At 37.0% G+C, this 17073-nt stretch overlaps 1 protein-coding gene across 1 annotated transcript; it reads right to left on the bottom strand.

Moving 5' to 3' along the window:
* Positions 1-9: 9 nt before the first annotated feature.
* LOC113305733 (B3 domain-containing transcription repressor VAL1-like) lies at positions 10-6686 on the bottom strand. The gene is made up of 12 exons (XM_026554742.1): positions 6272-6686; positions 5580-5661; positions 5339-5437; positions 3937-4805; positions 3614-3710; positions 3275-3449; positions 2944-3023; positions 2383-2790; positions 2088-2137; positions 1546-1659; positions 1357-1427; positions 10-1212 (listed from the first exon to the last, which is right to left on the bottom strand). Exons 1-12 carry the CDS (start codon positions 6406-6408, stop codon positions 458-460), a joined length of 2937 nt encoding a protein of 978 aa, XP_026410527.1. The 5' UTR covers positions 6409-6686; the 3' UTR covers positions 10-457.
* Positions 6687-17073: the final 10387 nt, after the last annotated feature.

Below are 17073 nucleotides of genomic sequence, written 5' to 3'. Positions count from 1 at the left end.
CACAAGACAAAATTAAAAAATTTAGCTTGAATATAATGGGGCAACAAATTTCAGAATACACATCAGAATACATCAGAATACAAATTTCTGAATTCAGCATATTTTAGGAACTGTATACACATCAGAATACATCCTGTAGACATGTCATAGTGGAGCGCACCTATTTAATGTTAACCAAAAAAATGTCAGAAATTAAGCCCTCACTGCCTGCTCTCAAGTTGCTGTGGACAAATATTTCTGACAGCTGCATACATCATCTTCAATCAGAAATCAAGTACACCAAGCCTCAAACTCCTACTCTCTTTTTCTTTAGATTCTCTATGTACAAGGAAAAGCCGGTTGGTTTACGATATCTGTGCGAATGATGCTACTACTGTGAATGAATATATACAGGGAAACAAAAGCTAAGACCAATGGCTCACTGTGAACATGGCAGATTATGTATGTCGCAAACTTACTAACCAGTTGTTGATGTGGATACCGGCACTAGAGTCGGCACCGGGTGGTCCTGGTCAGTATCCAAATTGTATCTACCATTTCCATATGAACCATCATTCTCAAGCTTCACGGCTCCTCCTGCATCATTTCCTACACCTTCTTTCTTGTTAACAACCAATTCTATATAGCCATCAGAACTTGCTAACATTTGTGGCTGCTCATGAGACATGGTCCTCGCTGTGTCTCCTAAATCTGGAACAGTTGAATGCTCATCCTCTCTTTCTGGTTGTATGTTCAAGTCAATTCCACCTTTAAATGGGGATGACGACAATTTATTTCGAATTCCGTTTTCATCACTCTCCTTGATCATCTTACGGCTTGAAGCATAGGTTTTGTTTTTCTTACTACTGCTTATTAGTCGATCATCCTCGTTCTCTATATTCTCATCCTGTTTCTTTCGTGCAGTCTCTGCTTCCTTCTCTAATTGACGCTTCTCACGACGCTCCATTAGGGTTCGGAAACGGCGCCGAACAGTATCGCAAACATTGCATGTGCATGTATCTTTGTGCTTTGGCCCCTTCCCACTTGGGGGCTGGCTGCAGACAATGCACGTGCAACCTGGCTTATGTCGAGGGTGCCTTGTGGTAGTCTGTTGGGTGGAAGCAAAAGCTTCATGATTTTCCTGGGTGACAACGTTTGCAAGAGCACCAAGTCCTTCGGATGCTTCAACGGGATCTGAATCTTTGTTTTTGGCCTTGGCATTTTTCGAACCATCTAATAATAGACAGAAAAATAGTCAAGAATGCTGCTGAACCTTAAGCGATACTGCACCAAAACTAAAATATACCAAGTTCTTAGGTCCAAAACATATGCATCAAACAAAGGTATATATCTCATTATGCTTTAAGTTGTTCATACCATCACTAGTAGATGAGAGTATATCTTCAAGCTGCTCCAGAGTTAATTCCTGAGCTGATGAACAAGAAGACCTAGTAGCATAGATATGTGCACAAATATCAAGAAAGTCTGTTTTATTGCCTTGGTCATTAGCTGTTCCAAGGGAAAAAGTACGCTATTAATGATATAACTCACTGAAGACGACTGTACCTTTCGGGATCCCATAAGTTATCAGAGCAGATCCACCTTGAGGGAAGAAGTGCATGTTCAGGAAGTTTACGCCACTTGGAACACCGTTCACACTGAGCCCATTGATTCCTTTCACTGACAAATGAACATGGTATTGGCATTCACATGGAAAACATGTATGCATGGACAAGTCCAACACAACTATGCATTAAAATAAACCAGCTTATTTCAAGTACCAAAAAAAAAATTCAAGAGAAGGAATGATTTTTACTGATAAACAAGTAAATCTGAATGATGCCACAAGTCAAACAATGTAGATGGTTATTTTTTGACCATGGATTTAAGCAGATCTATCCTGTATTTAAAGATGACATTAATCTTCAAATTATATATTATTAACACCGTAAGGTAGCATTCCCGTCATTTAACAAGTTCATAGCCTTGCAGCCTCAGAGAAGAATTAAGCAAATTATTCCAAGTCCTATCAGATGCATGTCAGAAAAGAACATGATATTGACCCATCAAAAATAATTATTAGCTAGGAGAAAGGAAAAGGTGTCTACCCCACATTATTGGTAATGAAAATTGTTGGCCTCCCAATAATCGGTGCTTCCTGTAACGGAGAATCACGTTAGTCATGCTCAGGAAACTTTTCGTTACAAATATCATGGTACACTAGAGCAACAAAAGGTAGTTATCCATAATCAGTGGACGGCGTGTTCTTTCCAGAAACCAACAAGACAAGTTCTTTCGGTGTTCTGAAGAACCATGCTGGAGAAAACTGAGTTAAGACATATACTGAACCAGCCACCAACAAGAACACCTACTCAAGAGAATGGAAACGGATAATAAGCATACCTCATACTCCTCAAACGAGTGCCCTTCAATTACCACAACACTTGGAGCATGGTCACGCCGAGGGCGTAACAATCCTTGAGCTTCTTCCCATGTAAGTTTGAGCTCTATTTGATCCTCAGTTTCTATTCTCAAGCGTTTACTTCTTGAACCAAGAGTGCTGCTTTTCCTCTTACTAGGAAGGACAGAAGGCTTAGAACATTGCACATCTTTAGCAATATAACTCGATTTGTCAACCTTAGACCAGTCAATTGTGGGGTCTTCTGAGTTAAACTGGTTGATAGAAGAGTAACTAGTGGATTCCATCCCTCCCATTAATGGAGTTGAAACAACTTCACAAGGTTTAGAATTTCTAATATTGCCTTCTGGACTTTTAAAAATGCCATCTCCAGCTTTACTCGATTGGTTGTCCTATCCATATGGCAACATATATATATATAAGCTTTATTATACAATAATTATTGTATTTGTTTTGTTTTTAGAAAGTACAATATCGAAATCAGTTTTCCCGGTCTCAAATCTTATAAACACGGCTGGGTTCTATATACAATAGTAACGACAAACCTGGTCACACCCTGGACCATTTGAAGCCTTGCGACATCCCATCACCAACTTTCCCTCCGGATCTATCCGACTGAATGTTACTGAAGAAATACCAGCAAATATGCCCGAGTCAAATATAAAGAAAAATAAAGTATATTATTCACCAAAGGGCGCAATGAAATAAGAGTGGTAAGAATAAATCCATGAAAATTAGGACAAAGCCCTAACATATTCCTCCAATAAACTAAAGGGAATGTTCCTCACCGACCGAAGGGCCACAATTTCGGATTGCAGTTAATAAGAATTATGATTTGATAGATAAACCAAAATAAAAAAATAGTTGATTGGATACCTATATCACCAGCTTGCAGTTGCATTGACTGAATGCAAGGTGTAACCCCTTCTAAAACATACATCCTGCTGTTATTATTGGGCCAGAAACGAAACTGAAATACCCACTCCCTGCCTTGTAAATCTTGAACTTTGAGAGGCAACCCTTCTGGATTAGAAATGGTAGGAAAATAAGCCTGTTCCACAGAAATTCTTATTAAAACAACACTTGCTCAAAAGAAGCATGTAAATGCACATCATCTAAACATGTTCATGCAAATAGACATCTTATATTCGCAGTCAAAAGCACAGCAAAAAGAGGAAGTAACAGAAAAACGTAAACTGACAGAGCAAGTATCACCTCTGCACATTTTTTTGGCAGCACCAGACGCCCAATCCTGCCAGCATCACTAGCACTTAACATTTTCTCAAACAAAGGTGTTATGACAGAATTAGAGCTAACGACTAGTCAAGGATTCAAATGTTCGATAGAGGTAAAGAAATAAGGAGAAAAATGAAAAGAACACTAAAACTTTATATGTATCTGCAACAGTCTACTGAGTTTCTCTTCTTTTTTCCCCCTTTTTTAAACTCTTCATTTAGATGAATTTCGAGTGAACTTTAAGCAAATGTCAAAGTAACATCAAATTAAAACTAAAGGGGAATATGTAATTTAGTGGATACTCTCCAGAAATTTGCCGAAGCTCTTGATCAGTTATCCTAGGAGAATATCTGGGAAGTGACTGATTGCGGCTGCGAACATCCCCTCGAGGCCTTCCATTACGTATTTGAGCCTCAGCAGATAAGTCTATTCCACCCAACTGGTTAGGATAAAACGGCTTGCCTAAAGGTGGAGGGTGTTGTAGGTGTGGCTGATAACTAGAAATCCTATTTGGAACATTTGTCTCATGATGTGAATAAGGTAGAGTCAGACCAATATACGGAGTAGAGCGGTCATCTTTTGCAGGACATGACTGTACAGAGACATTTCCAAATGACTGTGTAAGTGTTTCAAAGGTAATATTTATTGACGCAGATCTTCTATAACCAGGTTCAGAAATAACTCTGTTTCTCGCATCTGCCGCAAAAGTCTCAACGGTAATTCCTGATGCAGAACTTTTCAAGCCAGGTTCAGCAATCACACCATTTCTTGCATCTGTTGGATCTCTGGTTCCGTTGAGATTGCGTAAAACTTGCTGTCGATCTACATACCCCTCTTCCCTATGAAAATGATTAAATTCCTTGATAGTGTCAAGACTAGCAGTTCCATTTGAAAATCTATCCACCACAGCAAGGTTGAGGCTCGTCGAAGGAGCTTTTTCAGATGGATCTTCATGTTTCTTATTCTCTAAAGAAGTGGAAGAAGAGTTATCCCCTCGAGGATGCACTTCAGACTGAGCACCCGCAGCACTCCACGGAGTAGAAAGCCACCGTCCAGCAACTGGACTTGGTCCGCTAACTGAGCTAGGTCCTGCACCAGAATTCCAGTTCTTCACAGAGAGGTCTTTAAGTCTCTCTGGCATCGATGAGGACGGCCATAGTTGGTTTGAAGCCTGAAAATAAATAAAAGGCATTGAAGTTATTAACTGAATAAATGAGTAAAATTACTGAAGATAGAGGTATAAGCATTTGCAAGAACTTTGGAAAAATAGGCATTTGACTTCTTGGTGAGGATGAATTGGAAAAGATAGTTTGGAAATTCCGAAGGAAAACTTCAAACAAGATAAAGCAAGAAAATAGTAATACAATGTCTCAAAAGTCTCTAAATTATATTACTAAAATCAGTAAAAATAACCAGAACATGCCAGTATAACTCTAGTCACTAATTTGGATTACGGACTCGCCTAGGTGAAACTTGTTGCTACGGTACTAAATGATTTGACAAGACATAGTACAAATACCAATACTCACAGTACTGAGACTAAAAACATACCAACGTACAACTTGAGTAAAATCCTCCGTTTCAATCAATCAGCTAAACTTAACACAACCCAATGACCCAGTAACTATTTCTGGTTATGAGAGATCATTTTGACAGCTTAAAGTTCGGTTCTAGATGTGAGGGATTGACCAGTAGTGGACTTACCATCATGATGTTCTTCCTAGCACATCCCATGCAATCAACACCTCCAGCATCCAGTAGTACAAATGCATGTGTAGAAACAATGCATCCACAGTGCACTCGCTGCAAAGAGACATTTCACATTTTAAAACTATGATCGCCAACATTTGGAAAATAAAGAAAGATAATTAATGGCATAGTTTGTTTGACATCTTGATAGTCACGAGCTCGAAAGAGCAAAAATGCCAAAATTCCTCTTAATAACCTTTCCACAAGATTCGCAATTCCTCCAACCAGCAGCATTACTGTGAAAAATATCGCAGAACCTCCCTTCTTCGTATGCAGAACTAGAGTCAGACAGATGATAGAACGAAGATTACAATATGCAGAAACACTTGGAAATCAAGATATTGATTAAAACTGCATGAGAAAATACAGAAGGAACAAACCAACTGGAAAGAGATTTTTACAAAAAATTTGTACTTGACCCTCCAAAATCCCACAGCATAAACAAGTCCATTAGAAACAGCAAGCACACAATTTAACACTGAAACCCAGAATATCCAAGTAATAGGTAGAACCGAAAAAAAAAACTCAATAAGTGGCAGAGTGAACCTCAAAATGTTCAACTAATATTGACCCAAATCAGCATTCTTGAAAAATCATAAAAATCAACTAAAGAACTGATTGGCAAAACAGAATAACGAATCTATTTAAGCATTAATCAGTAGATTATCCACAAAACTTAACATTCATTTGGCTATTTTTCTACTGAACTAAACTGAATCCTCAGAAACCCCAAATTTTCAGTTACAACAAACCTAATCAACTAATATAAAAACCCAAAACAAAACATTTACCAATACTTTGAATCCTCACGACACAAATTAAATAAGAAATTAAAAATCTTCGATCTCTCCGTAACAAGAAAAAAATAAAATTAAGAAATTAACTTACGCGCATCGGTCACATAGCTCAGAATAAACGCTGGTTCTGAGACGCCATCCTTTCCGATACCGTTCTGATTTAGTATCTTTACAGTCTGGATTAAAACAGATCTTTGTAGATGAAGAAGATGAATTAGTAGACATCATCTTCCGAAGAAAACCCTAGAAATTCTACAGAAGACGGGTTCCTTGATCCGTAATAATCATTACGTAGCGGAATAGAGAAGAAAAGGAAAACAAAGTACAAAAGGGGTTTTCTTTAGGAATAAGGGTTTTAGTTGTAGTTCTAAGTTGTAACGAGAGAAATAGAGAGAAGGAGAGAATGAAAAGGAAAAAGATTATTTATGTATGCTTTTTCACAACAAAAAAACACAACGAAGCGTGCCTTAAGTTTTGGCGTCGTAGTACTAGTAGTAGTCTCTCTCTCGCACTAGACGAAAATACGCGAGAGAGAAAGGAAAAAAAAGAAAACAAGATTGCTCTCTTCTCTTGTCGTTCTCTACTCCGTCACGTCGTCATCCGTAATTAAAATAATAAAAGTTCCATTTTTGTGATCGGAGTTTTTTAGTTAGATTTGTAGACTTAAGACCTACGTAGTAGTGTCATCCGTCTGCATCATTGGTTTCAGACCGTTGGATTTGATCAGAGAAGGTTATACGCCTGGGCCGAGAGTTGTGTCTTATCTGGTTTTATTCTTTTTCTTGTTATTTTACTATACCAAATAAATTTTTATTATTATTTTTCACATTTCGGGAAATTAGGTTCAGGCCCAACCCATGAATAACCCATAATATGAGGCCGAGTTTTATTAGTAGGTCCTGAATTAAAAAATAAATTTAATAAAAGCGAAAAGACTAAATTATTTTTTAATTCAGGGCCTACTAATAAAACTCTTTTATCTAGGGGCCTCATATTATGGGTTATTCATGGGTTGGCCTGAGCCTAATTTCCCGTTATTAATAATGATCAATGCATGGCCCGCTTACGTCATGTAAGCACGTTACCCCCATTCTTAGGACTTCGGTACGAATTGATTCTCGCCAGTCATCACCATTTAACGGATGGATGGATGTGTGTTAACGTAGTACCTGCCAATTTCACAACAATCATATCAAAGTAATCAACTACTTTTCTCTGCGAGTCCATTTGTTATGTGACTTGAGAAACACGAATCAAATGCAGATTTTGAGATAATACATGCTGCAAAACCAAATTCTTACATATTTTCGAGAAAAGAATAATGTGTTCGTCAGTTGGATTATAAAGAAACCTAAGCAGCTAATCTGTGTTAATGTTGATGTGGACGCCCTGGGGGCTGTAGCGTATATAGTCGTGAAACGATGGCCTTTATATTCATATGTAATTGCAAAGTACAGTACAATTCCAGTCGGCAATCAACGTCCAACTCCAAACAGTAAATCATTTAGTTTTATTAAAAGAAATTATTTATATAGTATGTGTTATTCTACGTAACCATTATTTGGTTTTACATTAATTGAAAATTATAGAAAATTACATTTTAACAACGTTTTTAGTTGGTGTCCGAGCAACAAGTTAGACGCCAACCCCTTTTTGAATAGCAACGCCCAGATAGTTTGAAAAGAAATTATTTGATTTTACATTAATTGAAAAGAAATTATAACCACGTAATTTGTTTACCCAGATAGTTTTCTTATCAACCCTGTGCAGTTAAGAATTTCATGGTCGGAACGGTTGTTCAATTGCTTCTAAACATCGTCGTCAAGGATGAATACAAATATTAGAACTCTCATTTCAAAAGGTATATACAAACATAAGAATCGTCATTTCAAAAGGTCATACAATTGAGTTAGCATTCTTAATCCCAACAACGTTAATTGGTTTAAAATGTCGTGACTATGTGCAGGTTACCATTCTTAATTCCAATACGCAAACATATAGTAATTCAGTTATAGTATATGCTAAAATAACATTGCACGCAAGGAAACTTGACGAGAATACTGAAAAGGCATGCAAAAGGGACTGAAACCAACATATATGTATATCAATTGGCCATCTATTGATCTACTTCCATATTGATATTGATATAAAGTAATAAAAATTATATTGGTATTATGACAAGGAAAACAACATGGATAACTAAAGAAGAAGCATACATTTTTGGAGGGACATTGGAGGCCAGATGCAAAGGGTAAGTTGAGGAGAAAAAACTTCCGAGAGCTTCCCACAATTAGGTTGAGACAACTGTTTTAAATTTTTATTTTGTGATCGCGTGATTAGTGACTTCGCTATCGAGACAGGACATCAAGAGTCAACTTTGACTCTTTATATTTTTGCTCTAATGGCTCAAGTTACGAGGGGCATACAAGGAGCGCTTTACTGGTGCATGCTCTTTGCTAATGATGTGGTGCTAATTGACGAGAGTAGCACCGAGATCATTTTGGAACTAGAGTTGTGGAGACAGATTCTGGAATCGAAGGGTTTTAGACTCCGTAGGACTAAAGTCGATTATAGGAAATGTGAATTCAATGATATTAGGTCCGAAGACGGGATTATCCATTTGGAGGGTCAATTAGTGTCTGGGAATTACTTTCAATATTCGGGATCGATGCTCCAAAATAATGATGGAATCGACGAGATTAGGGGTGCACATGGGTTGGATTGGGTCGGTTTTGGCTTCACCCGTCACCCAACCCACTGATGGAGAGTAACAGAAGTTGTCACCCGCAACCAACCCAACATTACAATGGGTCGGTTTTCATCCGACCCACATTACGACGGGTTGGATCGGGTGGGTGGTGGGTTACCCACAGTAAAATACAATGAACATTACATTACAGTTACAGACTAACAATTTTACTGTTAAACATACTTGTATACAATTAACTAAGACTCTTACAGATTGAGTAACTCTCTGTGAATTTTTTCTGCTCTTTTAATCTATTTAACTTTCAAAAAAAAAAAAAAAGACTCTTACAAATTGGATGTAATAACTTTTATCAAAAAACTGATCCCAAGTCAAGTGTAGACAATTAATTAATTAAAAGTGTTTACAAAAGTGTAGAAAATTAACATCATAAGCTGACTCTTACAGCCAAAAAAGCATTTATAAGCATTATATATCATTACTTCAACGGTTGTGGTTCATTTAGGATAGGTAATCTAAGGGATTAGAATTAACTTGGAAATATTTAGGTGGGGGGGAGGTTGGGTCGGGTCGGGTGAGGGAAGCTGTCACCCGCAATCGACCCACCATACGATGGGTTTTGATGTTGTGACCCATAATCGACCCGCTCCTAGGTGGGTTAGATCAGGTGCGAGTAATTTCAGGCGGGTGTGAGTTGGGTTGATGGGTTAAGTCGGTTTTATGCAGCCCTAGACGAGATGTTAGCGATCGGATTCGAGCGGAGTGGGCGAAATGGCAACAAGCAGCTTGCATCTAGTGTGACAGAAGAGTTCCGCAAAAGCTCAAAGGTAAGCTATTTAGGACGGTGATCAGATCAGTGATATTGTATGTCGTGGAATATTAGGCTAGTAAAAGTCAACACATTTGGGAAATACATGCAGCGGAGTTACGTACGATGTGATAGACCTGTGAACACAGAAGACGAGGTCGAATTAGGAACGATAATATACGCAATAAACTTGTACACCGGTTGAGGAACAAACTTATCAAAATCGTACGTCTGAACAGGAATCATAAGGCATGTGGTAGGTACAAAGAGAGGTAAAGGTCGACCAAGGGAGAAAATAGTGAAATGGGTCGAAACTTATCTGAATAGTTGGCGTTGGACTGACGTGCGTGGAAGTCGGCGATCCATATATCAGAAGCATGACATATACAACTTGGTTTATATCTTGGTTCTTGGGTTCCATTTCTAGCCTAGCCCAACTTTTTTGGGATTAAAAGCTTGGTGTCTTTTTTTCTTTTGTTTGTTCAATGACAATGTATGCGATTCTATTTAATTTTTCGAAAAACATGACGAACCTCGTAATTAAGTCAACAAGTCGAAATCAAATTTGTTATATGATGTTTAGAGTTTACACCATAGTTTAAGCTACAGCCATCAACACCGCTTGCACTAGGATGACTTTAAAGATACTCATCATATGATTTTTTCATTACAACCAAAATAACTTTTTAATGCCAAGAATAGGCGTGCGAAACTAGGTTAAACGGCCATGTATGGATTGTTGTAACCAAAATTAAACAATATAGCAAAGCTGCACAAAGTTGTAGTATTAGGATTAGTAAATGGCAAATTCATTTCTTAAGGTTTTTTATGATAAAATAAGAAAATTTCACACCAAACTGAAATAATATTGGTTAACATGTTCGGTCTAAATTGATTGAAAACGGTCATAATGTGTGTTAATGTCGTAGTGATTTTATGTTTTGTTGTTGTTGTTGTCGTCGCTAATGTTGATGATGTTTTTGTTGCTTCCGAAGGTTTTGATGTTGATCTTGATTGCGCTGATGGTGTTCTTAGGGCTAAATCAAGGTCATCTTTGAGCCTCTATATTTTTTCTCTAGTGATGGATCAAATTACGAGGAATATTCAAGGAGCGCTTCCTTAGTGCTTCAATGATGATACGACGTTAATTGACAAGAGTAGGGCCGTGGTCGAGAGGCAACTGGATCCGTGGAGATGGACTTTGGAATCGAAGAGTTTTAGACTCAATAAGACTAAAATTGAGTACATGAAGTACGAGTTTAGCGACGCCACGTCTGAAGACGAGGATATTTATTTAGTCGTGCAATTAAGGCCTAGGAAAAGCTCCTTTCAATATATGGGATCGATGCTTTAAGGTGATGGCAAATTTGAGGAGGACGTGCGGCATAGGATTCGGGGCAGGTAAGCGAAATGACGACAAGAAACTGGCATCCTATGTGAAAGAACAGTCCAGCAAAAACTCAAAAGCAAGCTTTGTAGGACGATAATCAGACCGACGATGTTGTATGGCGCAAAAACTAAAATCAGCACATTCAGGAGATACATGTACCAGAGATGCGTATACTGCGGTGGATCTGTGTACATGAGACGATATCGAATTTAGGAAAGAGAATGTTCACAATAAACTCGGGTTAGCACCGATCGAGGAAAAGCTTGTTCAATATTGGCTGAGATGGTATGGACACCACCGACGAATGCCGCTCGAGGAACTAATGTACACATGAATTATAAGGCGTGTAGCAGGCACAAAGAGAGGGGTGCTACAAGATCTCTAATAAGTGCACAATTTACATATTTTGGTTATCATTTCTTACACTTGTTTGCTAAATTTGGTGCAAATTACTTTGTATTATTGTTATTTTTGACTTTTATGTCTGTCATTAGGCGAATCATCCAAAAGGAAGTAAAACTCGTTCAACTATAGTATTTCTTCTCATCATCTTGAAGTGAACGGAATTACGAATCCAATAACGAAAGAATGAGGTCGTTTCGACATCGTACGAAGAAATTATAAGCGTTTGATGAAGGTTTAAAGTTGTGGAAGTCAGAGAAAGCAAAGAATTGATAAGGGCGGCCGTACAAATTACTCGGGGAAGCCACATCTTATGATCCGTTGCACTATCCAGTGCAACCAAATTATCAAGGCTCATGGTTTCTATTAAGGGTTGTCATCTTTTTCTTTAATTCAAAACAAAATTATCGCGCCCATCATGGGGTGTATTTGAACCGAGTTTCCAGTTGATGCAATTTCTGGATTCGTGAATGCTTGCCAAGGATTTGTGGAACCAGCAATGAAGGAATTTTGAAAAACTCGGATTTATGCTATTAGTGTTGCTCGAAGTGGTTTCGCCACCGTGAGCAGAGAATGACCATGATCATGGTTCGTTGGGGGTTACTTGATTAGAAGTCGGCTTCAATTAACTATGTACAGCGTTGTGATATTGGAACTGTGGGACGATGTGGGTTGTAATTGAGATGCAGTTTTGAGGCGAGAATATTGTAGATGGCTCTTTATTGTCATCATTTGTGACTATAAATGATGAGAAGACAGTGATGATCGGTAATGAATATACCATATAGTCATGGAGTTGAGCTTGGCGGTGGTGGTGATTACCGACAATGGGGAACTGGATTGGTGGTTGTTGACTAATGAAAGATTATGTAATGGAGATGTTGGATATTATCGGTGACTATTTAAGGGGAGTGTTGCAAGTCATACAAGGATATGGATGATGTGATGGTGAAGCCATTAGAGATGAAGTTTATAATCGAGAATGAATGCTGCCATGGTTTCTATTATTGGCAGTTGACGGGGATGAACGGGTTTTAAATAACACAGGGACGTGTGAGAAACAAGATGTTGGCATGTTGTTTCAGGAAAGCTTCGGTTGGAAACCCAACCGAAAACAAACTCAGGTGAAGCTATGGTGTGGTTTCCAACCGTATACAATTACAGGTTCACTTACAGTGCCATTTTCCAACCGATTATAAACACAAGAGAAAAAAAGAAAGTTTTTCGTGAATTCAAGTGAAGAATGAAAGAATAGAAAACTGACAGTTGAGCAAAGGAATATCGGCTGTCGGTTTTCGGGAACTGACAGTCCATGAGGCAGCTAAATTTTACTTAAGTTGGACTTTTGCTTGCGAGCACACTTAGACATGGTGCTTTTATTCTTGCTTCCATACTTAGGCGTGAACTCTTTTGGAAGTTTGGTATTTTCGTAACCGACGTTGCGCAGGAATTATACACAACTTCTACATTTTGGATAATTATTTAAGGAGAGATTTCTAATCTTTATCATTAGTTTTACAAACAAAAAGATAAGACAGAGCTTTGGAGTGGAGATTCTTCAATAATTTCTAGAGTTTGCTTTACTTTATTATTTTAGCATTTTTCATGGGTATTAAGAAATCCCCAAGTAACCAAATTTTCAATTGCTCAAGGATGAAATCCTAAGTCATAAACATGTTATTCAATTAAGGCATTAATTTCATTATTTATTCTCTAATTCATCGTTGAAGTTTTATTGTGCATAATAATTACTCCCTCCGTTCCTAAATGGATGACCTAGTTACTTTTAAATTTTGTCCCTAAATAGATGACCTATATCACTAAACAAGAAGATATTTCCAAAACTACCCTTTTAATTGATTATTGTTAGTATAAGAAATATGTATAATTTGATAGTCATGTTTATATTCGTTACCTAGGTGTTTTAAAATGCTTTTCATTGGTATAAAGTTTACGAATATCCGTGGTACGGATTGAGAGATAAATTGTTTCTAAATTTTACTAAAGGTTATGTATAAGGGTATAATTGTAAACAATACTCTCCTCTCCGCTTTTCCTTAAGAATTGTGCACAATAACATCTATTTAGGGACGTATGGAGTATTTGGTTGTGTTCAAATAATATAATTAGTTGTTATGTATATTTAAGTCGGGAATTAAATATCTTCGTAACTTGTATGTGTCTAATTAGGAATCTTAGGTATTTTTATCAAGAGCCCTAATAGCAAGTAGTAGTTTGTGATTACCAGTGGTGTGAATTGTGAAGGACATCATAAGTAGAATTTGGCCCAGGTTGAATATGCCATTATTGTGTTTGTATTGCCTATGAACTCTCCTGGTAAACCTTAATTATTTCTTCAAGTTGAATCTTTTAGCAATGATCATTGTGGAAAACAATTCATGTATTAATGATTACAATATTTGTTGACATTAGGAGGCGTAACGATATATTACACAGATTTCTTTAGGGTTATTGCTAACATAAGATAGTGATGTTGATATTGATAGCCTGATTGAGTAGCATGTGCAGTGATCGATGACGAAAATCCTTAACCAACCTTCTTCTATGATATTTTCTTCAGATATTTACAAGTTATAGTTTAAATTACTTTTGAACAACAACCAAACCCCCCCACCCTCCCCCTCGCCTCATCTATATAAATTTCGAATTCAAATAACAACCTATATCTCCATGTAGGTCGAATTTGTTCTTATTGGTACACTCTTATTTACAAGAATCAAGTGTATTAACAAGCCTCGTCCTCAGTATCATGAGCATGCTCACGTCTGGCTCATGAATCTGAGCCATACAAATTTGTTCAAACACAGAACAAAACTAGTGACCAACTTCTCAGACTCTATATGCTCATCAATTGGACTCACACAAGGGCATTCAGCCTCTACAAGCCATGCTAGGATGGGTCTCGTCCTTAACTACTTTATGTCTCACACATAATTTACGTTGTTATCTCATGTTATTATAAATATTATTGTTACCCTGACAATATATTGCACACGAAGGCTGAATCAGTCAAGAAAATATGGGATATCTTTATGATTTTGGTATGGTGGTCTTCGACACGCGGGATAGATTTTGAGACCGGGCCTGAATGGGATTGTTTCTGTGGTCGGTCCTGAAACATGATTGCTTCAGGGATCGGTCTTGAATACTTGTGGTGGAGGTTGCTAAAATCAATGGATAAAATCGATTCATCGACCTATACCTAGATATTCCTATGATCACATATAAAAGGCTTACCGCGTCATCCATCATTATCCCGTCGAACTGAGATCAGGGGTTCTACATATATAAATAGGTCATCAATCGACTACAACATTAGTTACAGCTACAATACCTCTAAGAGTCTTCTTTCAAAAACTATGATCTCTCTCTTTTTGCTTTCCTCCTAAGATTATCCTTGGTTCCTTTTATGACGGAAGTAGTCTTCGAACGACCAGTATTTTGTTTTAGTCACAGATTGTTCACCATCAACGCGCAACTCATACCACATCCTAAACATCCCCTAAAATTACTATATTTGTATTTATGTACAAATAACTTTAAAATAATAGAATTACAATTTAATATCGATGAAGAAAAAAACTCAATGACAGGGATCAAGGAAAACATTGTACTGGATCACAATATGTAAAAAAATAGCAAAAACACAATTATTCGTATAAGTCATCTTTTTTTATTGTAACAGAGAAAGATAAAGATGTCTATGTTTCAGAGACAAAACTGGATACTGCAGTTGGGATGAACATCATATAGGTCATGGACGGGTAAAAACTGTTAAAAACATAAATTCCTCTTGTCAAGTCATATGTTGCATGACGTTATGAAAATCTACCTAAATGCCAACTGATAGTGGGAGTATGAAATTTGGGAATCACAAATCAAGTTTTCGCGTACACTTTTTAACCAGTATTTATACACACATTTAACATGCTTTTCCAACAGTGACCCATTTTAATTTCTTTGAATATCTTTGGGAAATTTCAGAATTGTAAATACCTTGTCTTCCACTCAAACTTTGGTCATAATACCATAAATAGTTAAGCTTGTATTATTAGAAACTCATCCTTTGAAACACTTTCTAACAGTTTGTGCGGGAAGCCAACTCGTTAATAGAGGATAGTAATCTAATTAGATGAAATCTCTTGGTTGCGTTTATTTAAAGTTTTCTTTGGGATCAAGAAGCTTTTAGTATTATTTCGTTGGTGGGAAATTAAACCGTATTGTCATTTTAGTTTTCGATTAGTGATTTTATTTGACTACTGTTATAATTATTCTTGATAAATCAAACTTGATTATTCTTTGGTCATTCTCTTCTGATATAAGATCGCTAAAGTTTGTTTGAGGATTGACTATTAAAAATCTCGTGATTCAAGATCCGTACATATAACTTTTGAAAAATCTAGGTTAACAAACTTCGTTATGTGTGTATTAATCTTTAGTAGGAACTAAGTTGTTTGTGTAGCGGTTACTTTGAAGATTGAAGATTTAAGACTTTTTCTTTTGGGTGTTCTGATCTTTGTGATTCTTCTGATACACTTGATTATTTGGGATCCAAACAAGCTGTTTATTTCGATAGACATCAAACATTTTAGGAGATTCATAAATGAGGTGGTTACTGAAATAGATTTAATCCTCTGCTAGTTCGAGTTACGATTCAAATGAGTTGAGAGCATAAGTTTTCACAGCAAGTTAAACAACTCAAGATAGTGAACTTTGTCTTGGATTCACGTACGTAGACCAGATTGGAACGTGCAGGGATACTAAAGGAACTGAAAAATTAAGAGTAGTTTACTTGGTCTGGAATGTCCGAAGCTGTGGTAGTCAATTTGTATAACAAATTAATTTTGAGAGTATTCAAAAATGGACTAGGTCCCGATTTTTTTTACCAAACTATTTTCTTCACTAAAACATTTTTGTGTGTTCGTGTGATTTACTTTACTTCCGCATTATATTATTTATCTTTATAATTAAGGTAAATACGCTTGTATGTTAATCCACTTGGTATTCTATCCCATATTCTAGGTTTCAAACTTACCAATTTACACCTTGTTGAAGTAATCTTTTGGCAATTATTTTTCCGTAAGCTCACACAAGGTGTGTCTGTAATGATACAAAAATGTTATCGTGCATTCGGTACCTTCGTCGATCCTCTCACGATCCCTAACCACACAGGCATAAGAGGCACCTCTAGCACGACCGCCAACTATTTCAGAAGGATAACAGAAGTTATTTAAATAAGTTGCAGACAAAATTAATGGATATCATTAGAGGAAGAAAATGTGCGTATACAATACATGTATAGCAAAATACGCCTCTGCCTTTTAGTATTTGTACAGATGTAGTGCTTCGGCACCATATGACATTTTTTCAAAGACGAACAAACCATTCAGTACACATGGATATCCTCCAACTCTTCGTAAACGACAATAAGCATCAAATCTCATGCAAAGCAGAAGATCCTCTACAGATAAGCCACTGAAAACCTCTATTTCCTTTAATGTTAATAAAAAATGCAGAACGTGAGTAACCATATTCCATATTTTACCCTAAGCTCAAAAGTCAAGT

The sequence above is a fragment of the Papaver somniferum genome, chromosome 1 (assembly GCF_003573695.1).
Source record: "Papaver somniferum cultivar HN1 chromosome 1, ASM357369v1, whole genome shotgun sequence".
Lineage (NCBI taxonomy): Eukaryota > Viridiplantae > Streptophyta > Magnoliopsida > Ranunculales > Papaveraceae > Papaver > Papaver somniferum.
The sequence above is the reverse complement of the archived record's forward strand: the minus strand, read 5'-3'. Positions and strand labels throughout refer to the sequence as shown.

What these genes read in the sequence shown, in the direction of transcription:
- LOC113305733 (XM_026554742.1), bottom strand. Translation starts at nt 6,408, where the DNA reads ATGATGTCTACTAATTCATCTTCTTCATCTACAAAGATCTGTTTTAAT. An exon ending in CTTCGGCAAATTTCTGGAGA is followed by an intron (nt 3,711 to 3,936) that starts GTATCCACTAAA and finishes ACTAGTCGTTAG; the next exon opens with CTCTAATTCTGTCATAACAC. An exon ending in TGCCAAAAAAATGTGCAGAG is followed by an intron (nt 3,450 to 3,613) that starts GTGATACTTGCT and finishes TCTGTGGAACAG; the next exon opens with GCTTATTTTCCTACCATTTC.